The sequence below is a fragment of the Ochotona princeps genome, chromosome 11 (genome assembly GCF_030435755.1).
Source record: "Ochotona princeps isolate mOchPri1 chromosome 11, mOchPri1.hap1, whole genome shotgun sequence".
In the NCBI taxonomy this organism is placed as follows: Eukaryota; Metazoa; Chordata; class Mammalia; order Lagomorpha; family Ochotonidae; genus Ochotona; species Ochotona princeps.
In genome coordinates, this window is record NC_080842.1 from 39,427,025 (window position 1) to 39,441,306 (window position 14,282).

At 47.1% G+C, this 14,282-nt stretch overlaps 1 protein-coding gene across 1 annotated transcript in view; it reads left to right on the top strand.

Annotated features, from left to right (window-relative positions):
* EPHX2 (epoxide hydrolase 2) overlaps positions 1–14,282 on the top strand; it is a 34,780-nt gene continuing 20,498 nt past the window's right edge. Inside the window, exons 1-6 of the mRNA XM_004579085.4 lie at positions 1–163; positions 3,416–3,500; positions 6,095–6,254; positions 9,210–9,400; positions 11,070–11,192; positions 12,777–12,851. Coding sequence (XP_004579142.2) covers positions 63–163; positions 3,416–3,500; positions 6,095–6,254; positions 9,210–9,400; positions 11,070–11,192; positions 12,777–12,851 — 735 coding nt within the window. The 5' untranslated portion in view covers positions 1–62. The remainder of the gene's footprint in view (positions 164–3,415; positions 3,501–6,094; positions 6,255–9,209; positions 9,401–11,069; positions 11,193–12,776; positions 12,852–14,282) is intronic.

Genomic DNA, 14,282 nt, shown 5'->3' on the forward strand with positions numbered 1-14,282 from the left:
GGCCCAACCCGGCCGAGTCTTCGTGCTGGGCATCTGGGAAAGAGGCTGCAGCACAGGCCGCCATGGCGCTGCGCGCGGCGGTGTTCGACTTGGACGGGGTGCTGGCACTGCCCTCGATTGCCAGCGCCTTCAGCAGAGCCGAGGACGCCCTGGCGCTGCCCAGGTAAGGGTCCCGGGAGCCCGCCGGCAGCACTTGGGCTGCGCCAGAGCAGGTGGCTTTCTGAAAGCCGAACAGGGTTTCAGATCGCTGCAAGGGCGAAAACTCAGCAGAAGGTTAAAGTTATTAGCTGACCCTGAATTGCCGGTGTCTGTGAGTGGGTCCATTGTGTTATAAACGCCGAGTAATTAAAGCTTGCTGAAGACTCCACAATTGCACTTCTTCGGAGTATTGGAAGGTAATTACTGAGCTGTCTGCAGCTCTCTGGTGTTCTAAAGAGTTGGGTGACAGAGAGGCGTGCCAAGTTAGTTCCACCCGCAGCGCTGCCGGTTCGCTTAGGAAGGGCAGCAGGCAACAGAAACCCCCAAAGCCTGATACTGCAAAATGGGCACCTAGGAAGTTAAATTCCTGCTTGAAAAAGAGGAACCTGTCAGAATGGAAAAGACTCACCGAGTAGAGTTGCAGCTATAAGGAAAAACAAAAAGCCACCTGGGAAAATTTTGATTATGATTCAATGAAATCTGTCACCTGAGTAAAAACTTTTGCCTTGCGATACTGTAAGAATACTATAAGGAATACTGTCTTCCAATCCTGGAGCTTGAAATATAACCCCGCACACTGAAACCTTTAATTTCTCTTAATGTTGTTGTTTTCAGAGAAGTCTTCGGCATCTTTTTCACTAATTTTATATCTGATATTTTGCTTTGTTTTCCTATGCTATGGTGAATGGAATTGTTTTGATATCTCAGTTCCCAGAAGTTTGCTGTCTTAACATCACAATTCCTGTGTTCAGCGTTGTGGGGTAGTAGGCTAGGCCCGTACCTGTGGCGCCGACACTCATAGTGCAGGTTCCTGTCCTGGCTGCTACACTTCAATCCAGCTCCCTGCTAAAGACCTGAGAAAGCAGCAGAGGATGGCTCAAGTCCTTGGGCCCCTGCACCCATGTAGGAGACCCTGGAAGAAGCTCCTGACTCCTGCCTTCAGATTGGCTCAATTCCAGCCATTGAGGCTATCTGGGCAGTGACTTAGTAGATGAAAGTTCTCTGTGTGTGTCTCTCCTCCCTGTAAAATAAAAAACTCTTGACAAAATTATCTTTTCAGCATATAAGATTTTTTTAAACTATGATCTAAGTAAATTCGACGTCTTTTTTTCTTTTTCTTTTTCCTGAAAGGTGTGTGATAATAAGCTGTCAGTTCTCTGTTTCTGAGACACTTTCTGCCACCTTGTCATGTAAACTAGGTTTGAAGACTCTGACCACTGCATCTTCTGACAGTCTAAGGGGTAGAGCACAAGCCTACTGTCAGTCTAAATGTTGGTTTACTCTTCAAATGTTTCCAGGGGCCAGGCCTGGGCAGCTGAAGCTGAGAGCCTGGAGTCAGCCTCATGTCAGTCAAGTCACATCCCCCAGGGATATGGCCAGGGACCCACTGCCAGGTTCACCACCTGCCGCTTCCCATGCACCATGTGCAGTAGGAAGAAGTTGGAAACTAGAGCAGAACCGAAACTTGAACCCAGGGACTCCAGTGGGATGCTGTGTCCCAAGCCAGGTCTCAACCATCAGGCTGAACCCTGCCCCAGGTTCACCAATTTCTTATATTGTGACAGCTCCTTCACTGTTCACTAACTTGTAAAGTATGCTTGAAATGTGGGATGCCCAGAAGTTTCTTTTTTCTCCAATGTCTTCTTCTTCCTCCTCTTTTATCATCTTTTCCTCATCCCCGCCTTCTGATGTCTAGACCCAGTGGCATCTTCTTCCTCTGTAATGTATTCCTCCCTGCTCCTCTTGTTCCTCTCCAGGCTAAATTGCTTTGTGTTTGGCACCTCATTCAGCCAAGGTACTGTTGTTATTTATTGGTATATCATCTCCCTAGTTCCATTCTCAGCTCCCAAGAGCAGGATTGCATTTTGCCACAGCACTTTGCACACCTCAGGTGCCCCGTGATAGGCTGCTGGGTTGAACTGTGCATTGCAGCAGCTCAGAAAGGCTCATGGCATCTTTCTAAGGGACAGGGAATGTTCTAGACTGGAATGTGGGGCAGGCACCTGAGACAGTGGTTAAGCTGCTGCTTTGGGTGCCCACAGCCCCTATCAGAGTGCTGGGCTTGAGTCCTGCATGTTCCACTTCCAATCCAGCTTCCTGCTCATGTGTCCTGGGAGGCAGCCTATGACAGCTCAAATGCTTGGGTCCCTGCCACCTGTGCAGATGACCTGGGTGGTGCTCCTGACTCCTGACTTCAGTCCTGGCTGTCAGAGGCATTTGAAGAGTGGATGAGTGGAAGGGAAATGTGTCTCTTTTTCCCTCTGTCACTCTGCCTTTCCAGTAAATGAAAAAAAATTAAACATTAAAACAAAACTGGAATGTGGCTATAGTACAAGGTGCTTGATTCTTGCAAAATTCCGAACTTGGCAATGTTTGTTTGCTGACTCCTAACTTCAGAGCACAAAAGGCCTAGTGGATTTGTTTACTGGGACAGCTGTAACACTCTATCCAGTCTCAGAGTTGGAACTTAGGTATCCAAGACTGAGCAGTGGCAGGCTTGGGCTTGTCTCTACTGCGGCCTCTCCCTATGTCTTCATGTTGCCTGCCTTCTGTGTGGGTCTGTGTCCCCTGTCCTCTTCCCAGAAGGACACTTCAGTCTGGTGACTTGCAGCAAACCTGAATGATCTCCTGTAACTTAATCACCTGTGTAAAGACCCTGTCTCTTCCATCGTCCGGGCCTGAAATGCCTGAAATGCCAGAACTGCCACACAGGAAATTGGGGGCAGGGAGTGTTATTGCTCCCTTCACACTGAAAGTTTTTTCAAAACTGCAAAGTGAGATGAAAATAAAAAGGACATGATATAGACCCAATCAAATCCAGAAATAAGAAGTTGTCCATTCCTTTTGAGGAGTATAAACTATGAAAAGGTCCTTTGGGGTGGTTCATTGATGGGGTCCAGTGTCCAGTCTGGAAAGGCTCCCTTAAATGGTAGAGCAGGAAGCTCCTCCAAGAAGAGCGGCATGAGTGAGGGGGCCTCCCATGAGCCCCTTCTCCTGTGAGCACTGAGCATTTAGTTTGCAGGCTCATGTCCATGTCTGGGGGACTTCCAGTGGGATCAAGCTGACCTTTGCATGTGACAGTGCCTGGCAGCATGCAGGCACTTCACAAAGACAGGACTATAAACAAGGAACCATGCCTGCCCCCTGTCTGCAGCCACTGTGAAATCGCCACTATGTTCATGATGTCACCATTGTTCTTTTCTTTGGTGTTTTCTAGAGGTTTTCTGAATGAATCTTTCCTGAAAGGAGGTCCAGATGGTATCACTGTCCGCCTCATGAGAGGAGAGATCACACATGCCCAGGTGAGGATGCAGGGCTCCGACGCCCCAGGAAGGTGTCCTCTGCCACCTGCCTGGTGCCTGCACTGTCTGTGGGCCATGTCTTCACCAGGATGAGTCACTCTCAGGACTGACCTAGAAGGCTTGCAGACACATTCTAATGAAGCTGTATGTAACACTGATTTGGACCAACCAGAGAGAAATTTTCAAGTCCGTGAAGATCTATGATACTTGGAGCTACTTCAGCCAAAACAAGGCCACCTGATTTGTTAATTCAGTAACTATAATGGGGCAGGGCAGGGTGGAGGGGATGTGGGAAGAGGACTTTGAACCTTAGTTCCTACTTGCAGTGTGACCAAATTACCTCACTTCTCAAAGTCTCCATTTGGCCGTCTGCAAAATGGGCATGAAAATACTCTCTATTTCACCTGTCGTTGGGAAATACGGGGGAAATACGGAATGGCGCTTAGCACGGTAACTGGCGCAAAGCAGGTTATTCACTAAGTGATAGTGGTTCTTGTGACTACAGTCATGAGCTTTTGTTTGTTTCTTTGTTTTGTGTGTGTTTGTGTGTGTGTGTATTTTGACAAAGTGCTCAGCCTGTAACACCATTTGGTTCTAACAATGCCTTTCTAAAAAAGCAAGGTTATTGATAAGAATCTACTTATACACACACAGATAAAACACTGTATCTTATTAAAATTTTAGAATCACAGCCAGTTACCATGCTGATTGGGAACTTGGGACTCCCCATAATAACAACTTTTTAAAAAGCCCACCCCATCTGTGGGCTTTTAGGAATCACAGATGTTTTTGCATACAGCTATAAATAGTTCAGTTCTCATTGCTGCACGACATTCCACTGGGTGCTTATGCATCAGTCTGTTCCTCAGGGCATTTGGGGAGTTTTCAGTTTGAGGGTGTATGTAATTTGCATATACAATCCATTTTGCTATCAGTGCATGTTTTAATTTGCCAAGCCTGTGCCTCTTAGCTTGGACTGCTGTAACAGTTGTATCATACACTAGCTGACATACACAACAAACATTCATGTCTCAGAGTTATGGTGGCTGGCAAGTCCAAGATCAAGATGGGTTCAGTGTCTAGGAGCACCTTCTTCCTTGTAAAATCACCTGATATAAAGCAGAGGAAAGGATAAAAAGCAAGCTACCTCATGTCTTGTTACAAGGCCAGTTCCATTCCTAAGGGATCTGAGTGCTCCCTGAAAGGCTGCCTACAAATGCCATCATCCTCGTGCATAGGACTTCAACATAGAAATTTTGCAGTGACAAAAATATTTACTTCATTGTGGGCTAACAAAAAATTTTCCACAGAATGAATGTCTTATACAGCGGAAGTTTTCCACAGTTCAGGGGACTGGGGGGTCCCAGATCAAAGTGATAGCAGGTTTGTTTCTTTTTTTACATTTTTAATTAATTAGTTAATTAATTTTTACTTAAAAGATAGGGTGGGGGAAGGCACCTCATGTACTACAATAGTCAGTATTGGGGTATGTCAATGCTAGGAGCCAGGAACTCGATCTGAGTCTCTCATGTGGATGACAGGGGCCTATTTTCATGAACCATCATCTGCTCTTCCCAGGGCACATTAACAGGAAGCTAGAATTGGAAGCAGAGCATGAGCCCTGTCTCGTGTACTTCGATATCACAAGATGGTCTTAACGATGCCCAACCATCCCAGGTTTAGTTTGTTTTCAGGCCTCTCTCCTATGCTTGCAGACAGCCTACTTCTTTGCATGTCCTCACATGGTCTTTCCTTTGTTTGTGTCTTTGTTTGTGTCTGAATTCTAATCTCTCCTTATGGGGAAACCAATGACATTGGATTAAGATACATTCTCATGGCTTCCTCTCATCCTAATTGCCTTTTTAAACCTTCTCTTCAGATGGAGTCACATTGCAAGATCCATGCAAGTTTTGAGGGGGTACAGGTCAACCTATAACAGTAATAATAAGCATTGATAATGTCCAATTTGGGGGACTTCCTATGGTTGAAAGTTTGTCTCTCCCCTGCTCCAGATTTGGTAGATTAAAATCCTGACTCGAGGTGGTAGTGTTGGGAGGTGGAGCCTACAGGAAGTAAAAGGGTGATGAGGGTAGAGCCCTCATGCATGAGATTAGTGCCCTCATAAATGAGATGTCAGCTCGCTTCGTCCACAAGCAGGAAAGCAAGATGATACCACCTATGAAACACAAACTGCACCTTCACCAAACACTAAATTTATTGGTGCCTTGATGTACACTCTGGAACCATGAGAAATACATGTGAGTGTTGGGGAACTGCCCAGCCTTTTCTGTTTGGCTACAGCAAAGACACAGCATCTAGGGTACTGCAGCAGTGATAGGGAATAAGTATACCACAGCTGTCCACCCTGCTGCTTGCAGATATTTGAGTAGTATTAGCTTTGAGATTCTTAGAGATGGTGCAGCTATAAGCATTTTCAATCTGTGTCTTCTGAGGGCTGTGCATTCATGTCTATGTCCAGTGGTGGGATGCTATGGTAAGGAGAATGTAGATGTTTGGATTTAGCAGATATTGACAAAGTTTTTTTGAGTGTTGCAGCAACTGACCACCAATCCACCACCAATTCACTCTTACAGTGGGCACCCCTCATGGAAGAAAACTGCAGGCAACGTTCGAAGGCCATTGGATTCCACCTGCCCGAGAATTTCTCTATTAATCAGATCTTCAGCAAGGCGATTTCAGCAAGGAAGATCAACTACCCCATGCTTCAGGCAGCTGACATGCTCAGAAAGAAGGGTAAGGGTCCAGTTCTGGCCATTGTCTGATCCAACCATACCAGAACCTTCAAGAGGGTTAGGTTCAGAGTACAGCCAAGTGTGTCTGGAGAGCACAGATCTCCTAGGTCTCAAGGAAACACATTCTTAACACATGGCTCCATGGCAAGCTTTTCCAAATGACAAAAAGCAGTGCTATTAGAATCCTTGGGCAAACAACAGGACTTCATCCAACAAAGTAATTTGTGCCAGTGGCTACCTGATGAGCATTTTCTCCTTCCAGGGGTACTAGTAGTGGTGTGCATTCCTGACTTCTGGCCACAAGGCTTAGTCAACAAGGTCCCTTAGGCAGCTTTGACATTCTCACCCTCTGAGTTTGGTGTGAGCTGATGGACCGGGGCTAAGGTCCACTGGTCTGAGGCGTGCGGTCACGTTCATCCTGTAAGCATTTATTTAGTGTCACTGCCCAGCTCTTTTTCCTGGGCATATTTGAAGCCATTCCTGTTTGTTACCATTACCTTTTACTTATGTGGTTGTGGCTTAACCCTCTGTCTCAGGCTGTAACTGAGATGTGGATGATTTTTAAAGAACACAGATTTATTTCCTGCAGGACTGAGGGGCTGGGAAGCCCAAAATGGACAGTCCCACCTCTGGCAAGGGCCTTTGTTCTGTATTATCCATGACGGGAAGTGGGAGGGCAAGAGAGGATATGAACTAGGAGAGTCTGATGTCCAATTCACAGACTCAAGCTCTTTTATAATCAGCATTAATCCTCCATGAAAGCCAATCTTCAAGGTATAAAACCCTCACATTAGGCCCCAATTCTCAACTTGTTGCTATGTACCACCTTAAAAGCTTTACTGCTTGGGTTATGTCTTCCAAATATACTGGTTCATTGTTCTTAAATTCAGCCTCCACTGAGTGCTATAATCTGTACATACTTTTGCAACTTCTTAGCAACCATATGACAAGGACGACTCTTATTCTAGTTTTTAGTATTTTCATTTCCACTTGAGACCTGAATAGCCTGGATGGTCCACATTTCTTTCTCTCTCTCTCTCTTTTTTAAGATTTACTTCATTTTTTAAATTTGAAATACAGAGTTAGATAGAGAAGGAGAGACACAGAGAGAAAGATCTTCCAACTGCTGGTTCACTGCCCAGATGGCCACAATGGCTGAAGCTGAGTTGATCCAAAGCCAGGGGCCAGCAGCCTCCACCAGGTCTCCCGTGTGTGTGCAGAGTCCCAAGGCCTTGAGCCATCCCCTGCTGCCCTCTGCCCCCAAGCAACAAGTAGGGAGATAGATAGGAAGTGGAGCAGCTGGGACAGCTGAGATGGATAGGAAGTGGAGCAACTGAGATGCTGGCATTGCAGCTAGAAACTCAGCCTACTATGCCATGACACTGGCCCCAATGATCCGTGTTTCTATCACTTCAATGTTATCACTTTGGTAATCCTCAAGTGTTAGGTTGTCCCTACAGCTCTCATCTTCCAAGCACTCACGAAAGTTGCCCTTAATGTTCATTTCATGAAAGTCTAAGCTTTTGCTAGGTTGTTCTTCCAGATTCTTCGAGCCACTATGTTTCCCAGTTCCAAACCTACTTCCATATTTTCAGGTACTTGTTACATTGTAGTCTCGCATTTCAGTACCTGTTCTCTGTATTAGTTGATTTGGTGTTACTATCACAGATTACCTGAGCCTCAGTGATTTGTGAAGAGCACAGATTGGTTTCTTACAGTGCTGGAGGCTAGGAAATTCAGGATGGAAGGAACTGTGTGTGCCAAGGGCCTGCATGTTGTGTCACACCATGATAGAAGGCACAATGGCAAAGAAGGGTGAATGCATCAGAAAACAGGACCTCCAACTGCAGCCTCAAATCTTGTCATAACTTGCATTCATCTACCCTGTGAGTGATGCTTGTACAGCCTGATCATCTTCCTTTGGTTCCCATCTCCCAAGGGTGCTACCTTGGTGATGAAGTTTGCCACATACATTTTGGGGAGACTTAGATTCAAAAGTGTAGAACCTTCCCTCATGAGAAGGGATCACTATCAACTCCTTCATGCCCCATTTCCAACATTACCTGGTCCTCACCTTCACTAATGGGGCAGATAAAGCCAGGGGATAGGCACTGACATTGTGGCACAGTAGGTTAAACTGTGACTTGTGACAATGGCATCCTGTCCTAGAGTGTATTGCTCAAGTTCTGGATGAGTAGCCGATCTGCTACATCTGTTGCTAATGTGCTTGGAAAGGCGCAGATAATGACCAAGTACTTGGACCACTTCTGCTCACATTTGAGACCTGACTGGAGTTCCCAGCTCCTAGGCTTAGCTTGTCTCAGTCATGGCTGTTGTAGCCATTTGGGAAATAAACCAGCAAATCGAAGGTCTCTATCTTTCACTCTGTTTGTGTCACTCTGCCTTCCAAATAAATCAATCTCACATTTAAAAAAGGCCAGAGATAATGGTATCTGCATTTGCCTGGTTTCATAATGCAATTTCAGACAGCCAAGGCAAGGGTTTGGAAATAGGACTAATCAGTGTTTGAAATAGCATGGCCCAGATGGAACTTTGGACTTCCTTGTGTAGCTCTGGCTAGCTTGTAACTTTGAACTTTGGCTTGCTCATCTGTAAATATGTGATGGTGTGGTTATCTCTGCCTAACTCACAGCTGGGAAGGATCAAAGGAGCTGGTAAGTTGTCAAAACACTGCTCTACAAGGGACTGGGAGAGGTCGTTTCTCCTCCTGGGCTTCTGAAAGCCCTTCATGTACACAAATATTCCAAGATCACTGTCAGCAGATGCGTATAGGGAAAGATAATATCTTTCCAACTTGCCCACTGAGGGCAAGTCATAGATGAATGCAAATGAGCCAGAACCTACTCAGCCCCATTGTTGGGGCCCCGTAGGATATCTGGAGCGTGGGAGGGTAGAGTGGAGCTGCCTGCATGTTTACCATGGACTTTTTGCTCAGGATTCAAAACCTGCATCCTTACCAACAACTGGCTGGAAGATAGCCCTGACAGAGACAGCCTGGCCCGGATGATGTGCAAGTTGCGCCCACACTTTGATGTCCTGGTCGAGTCATGTCAGGTTGGGATGGTAAAGCCTGAACCTCAGATCTACAAGCTGCTGCTGGACACCCTGAAAGCCAGCCCCAGTGAGGTGCGTTGGGGTGATTGGCAAGGGTAGAAGAAGGTCTCAGAGTACTGCAACCAAAAAAAAAAATAGGGAAGTGAGCAGGTGGCCTGGCAGCACAGTTCTGGGTCTGCTTCTCTCAGCCATGACTTTTATTTATCCCTCAGTCTAGGAAGTTCTACTGGAGAGTCACACGTGGCCCATTGGAATGGCTCTCATAGGACTTTCATCAAATTAGTATCATTATCTAAAGGATTAGGCCTGTTGCCTCAGCTGACTTACGAAGAATCAGAGACCTTGGGATGTTTTGCCATGGCCTCAAAGTCCGCCTGGGTCCCCTAACGAAGGATGAGTGGGATGGGCTTCCATTGTACCATAGCCTCCTACCGGGAACCCTCACCCACTTCAAGCCTTTGCGTCACACTTCCTCAGAGATTGCCTATCCTAAAACACCATGCACACTGTGTGCCCCTGCTGGCATCTCCAGAAGAGGTTGCAGCAAGATGAAGCTCCCCTTCCTCCCATTTCTACCCACTCTCGTTAGCCCTGGCCCATCCACAGGGCAAGCAGAACCAACCACGTTCCTGTCTTTGGCAGTCCTTGCTGTGCTCCCCCAGGTCTGTGCCCCTCCCCTAGTCTCTGCCCATTCCAGCATTTAGGATCAGCTTTAGGTTTAAACACACTCGTGTGTCTGTCTATCTTCCCACCATGAATTCTAGAGTGAATGAGCTGCACACAATTTTAAGCCACCCTTATAGCAGGTAAAGCCATGGCCTGTGACCCCCAGTATCTCATATGGGTTCTAGTTCGAGTCCTGGCTGCTCCACTTCCATCTAGCTCTATGCTAGTGGCCTGGAAAAGCACTGGAAAATAGCCCCAGTTTATTGGTATAGCAGCCCTGGGAAGCAGCTTCTAGCTTCTGGATTTGGGCTGGTCCAGCCCCAGCCATTATGGTCATTTGGGGACTGAACTATTAGATGGAAGATCTCTCTCTTTCTGTGTTTTTCTCTCCCTCTCTTTATGTACTTCTGCCTTTAAAATAAATAAATAAATCTTTTTTTTTCTACAAAAAGAAAGCATTCTAGGCCACCCTATTCAGGGTTATAAATAAATGTACCCATGCTTTTATCAATGATGTTCAAGGTCTTAGAAAATCTTTTTTACAGTCTTTGATCCATTCAGAATTTATTTTGGGGTGAGATGCGAAGTCTGGATCCACTTTTTTCCTGTTCATCAGTCATGCCCGCACCATCCCTCTCCTAATGGACATGGCACTTTTATTAGACACTAAATCCTCATTTGTGTTTACATCTATTTCTGAACTCGTCTATCTCATAGATGTGTCTATTTCTTTTCTAGTCCTAAGCCATCTCCCTTTTGTGACTTTAAGCTTACTTTCTTATCTGTCCCCATGACACTTTCCCAGATGTGTCTGTTCATTCAGGATATTTTCAGGGGGATGTTCATGTTGTCTTAACAAGTTCATATCCATGCTAGCCCCAAGTCTTCTTGCAGTTTTAGGATTGATTGGAGCTAGTTGGATGTGTGAGGGTATATTCACCTGTATGTTTACACAATAAGATGTTTTACATTTCTTGATTAACAAAGCCGCTATTCTACTTGTCATGATATATTTGTGTTAGAACATGTCTCTTGTTGGTGAGTAATACCTGTGTCCATGCTGTTTTGGGTTCAGGTTGTCTTCTTAGATGACTTCGGGAGTAACCTGAAGCCAGCCCGTGATCTGGGGATGGTCACCATCCTTGCCCGTGACACTGATGCAGCCCTGGGGGAGCTGGAGAAGGTCACCGGGGTACAGGTAACTTTCCGTATGAGCAGAGGCATGCTGCCCAGCATTGCCTGTAGGCAGCAAGGGAGAAGAGCTCCGTGAGTGTGGTATGCCTTGCACAGCCAGGATTCCTGGGGGCCTGTGGGTGGGAGTTCACTACCACCACCATCACCACTATCACCACTACCACCACCACCACCACCACTACCACTACCACCACCATCACCACCACTACCACCACCATTACCACCACCACCATCACCACCACCATCACCATCACCACCACCACCACTACCACCACCACCACCATCACCACCACCACCACCATCACCACCACCACCATCACCATCACCACCACCACCACCACCACCATCACCACCACCACCACCACTATCACTACCACTACCACCACTACCACCACCACATTGGTCCTTCTCAGACACCAAATATGTTGTGGCCTCCCATTCTATTTTCTCTTTGGGGGATGCCCAGCTGGCAGGCAGATTTTGTGTCTCCATTTTAGAGGTCAGAAAGCAGGGTCACTAAGGACGGGCACTTCTTTCTCAGGTTGTACACCTGGGCTGAGGATGCTGAGCAGAGCAGCTGGAGTTTGCATGTCCAGGAGCTGGGCTCAGGCACCATGAAACATCCCCTCCCATGAGCTCAGGGTTGTGTCCTCTGTCACTCCTGACTCAGAGAAACCAATCCAGCAGGTTACAAAAGTCACCCTTAAAGACTTGTTCCTTAGGAACTTTCCTGCTCACCTTGACCTTGTCCAGAGACAAGGTTTGTGGAAGATGCATGGGACCCCACAGGACTGGACAGACACCTGTAGGCCAAAGTCTGTTATAGACAAGATTGTGTTGAAGCCTTAACCCCTGGTTCCTCAGAATACACCTGCATCTGGATGCAGAGCCTTTAGGGAGATGCTGAAGTTCAAATGCAGCAGGGTGGGGGCCCGTGTGCACCATGGTTGGTGTCCTTGCAAGCCGAGATGAGAACATGGCCAGGCAGAGACAGGACCATGTGAGGACAGGGGAGGAGCTGGCCACCAGCAAGCTCAGAGGCATTCACCCTGCTGACCACTTTGATTGTGGACTTCCAGCCTCCAGAGTGTGAGGAAGTAAATATTTGATTGAAGCCTTCTGGCTGGTACGTGGCTGTGGCAGTGTGAGCTGACTCCAGCAAAGGTGTGGATGTAGCCTTTTATTTTTAGTCAACAGGAGGGAGAAGCCTTTCAGTGGAGGTGCACATTGACAGGATGGCTGAGACTTTGCATCTTTGCTGGTGCCAACATCTGCTTGGGGGACCAACTGAGGAACTGCTGCAGGGAAGAGTTCTATGAAAGTCTAGTATCTCAGGGGTGTAGAACAAGCAATGCTTCTTTCTGGCTTCTGCGATGCACCATTGGTAACAGTCAAGGGCTTTGCTCATACATTCTCTTGGGGACCCCCATTTGGCAGACAAAACATTGTTTTAAGGTCTGACTGAGAGGGAGGCAGATTCAGCAGTGGCCAAAATCACCTCAGAGCTTTCTTCTGGAATTTGCACACCCACCCTGAGAACTTGGGAAAGGGACCTTCTGTTGTTTTACTGGACATTTTGTGCTTCCAGCTTCTCCACGCGGCTACCCCTCTGCCAGCCCCCTGCAGCGTGAGTGACGTGAGCCATGGCTACGTGCCTATAAAGGTGAGTCCAGATGGCCCTCCGTATCATTAGTTCTGTCTCCACGAATTCAACCAATCATGTATCAGAGTATCTGGGTTGGGAGTGGGCATTCAGCCTGGCGGTGTAAGCTGCACTAGTTAGGCTGCAGGAATCCTACCTTGCACTGCCTAGGGTCCATGGTCACCCGTGGCCTCCAATTCCAGCTTCCTGCTAATGCAGCTCCTGAGAGGCAGCAGGGATGGCTCAAGTAATTGCGGTTCCTGTCACCACCTGGATTGAGCTCCTTGTTCTCAGCTTTCGCCTGGCCAAGTCCGGGCTGTTGGGAGCATTTGGGGAGTGAAATATGGGTGGGAGCTCTCTGTCTCACTTCCTCTTTGTCTCATAAGTGAATACAGTTTTTAAAAATGGTCTCCCCAAGAGACTGTTCAACCCATCTGGACAATAAATAGCTGGACTTTATACTTGGTATAAGTTTGCAAGGAAAGAATCTTGATTGAATTTGAACTATAATACTGCATCAAGGTGGAGGAAGCCACCAGGGGGGAGGGGCGTGGGGGGGATTCCCAGAGCCTATGAAACTGTAACATAATGCAAAATAATTAATAAAAAAAATGAGAGGGGAAAATGGGCAGCTGTACTGACCCTCTCTCTAAACAATACAGTAGCTCAAGCATTCCCATAGCAATCCAGTATATTGGCCTTGTAGGTCATCTAGAGATAAAGTGTATGGGAGGATGTGTTTACATCAAGTGTGTGTCATGCCTAAGTCACAGTGCCACGTGCTAGCCCTTCTCACACCCCGGCCTCTGCTTGCTGCTGTCCAGTGCAGTCAGGTACAGACGGGACAGCAGAAGGCTAAACATCAGAGCTCTCAGTCTATTTGGTGTGGCTTTGACAGAATGCCACAAACTGGGGAATTACGAAACAAAAGAAAGGTATTCCTCAGGTTCTGGAAGCTAAAGTGTCCAGTCAAGGGACTAGCATCAGGTAAGGGTCTTCGGGCTGCATTGTCCCATGTTGGAGGCAGAAAGACGAGCAAAGGAGAGAGAGAGGGCAGGAAGTGCCCAGGCTGGCTTTTGATGCAGACCTCCTAATGCAGTCACGAACCTGCTCCTGAAACAATCCATTAATGACAAGAGAGCTTTCAAGACCCATATGTGGGTATACTGAGGATTAAGTTTTCGACATGTTTTTAGGGAACAGTGGCAAATCATCTCAGGTTTATCTGAGCCCTGAGCAGAGCACACATTTCCTTCATTAATAAGCTGCTGACCAGGACTCAGTCCCCTGCCTGCAGCAATAATGAGGGAGGAGGTGGTTCTGGAGGATGCCACCTGCATGCCAGGAAAAGAGGAGAACACAGCCATAGCTGAGCCCAGGAAGGGATACATTGCACAACACTGAGAGCCCATCGCAGTCCTCCCGGAAACTCTGATGGTACCTGAACATTCC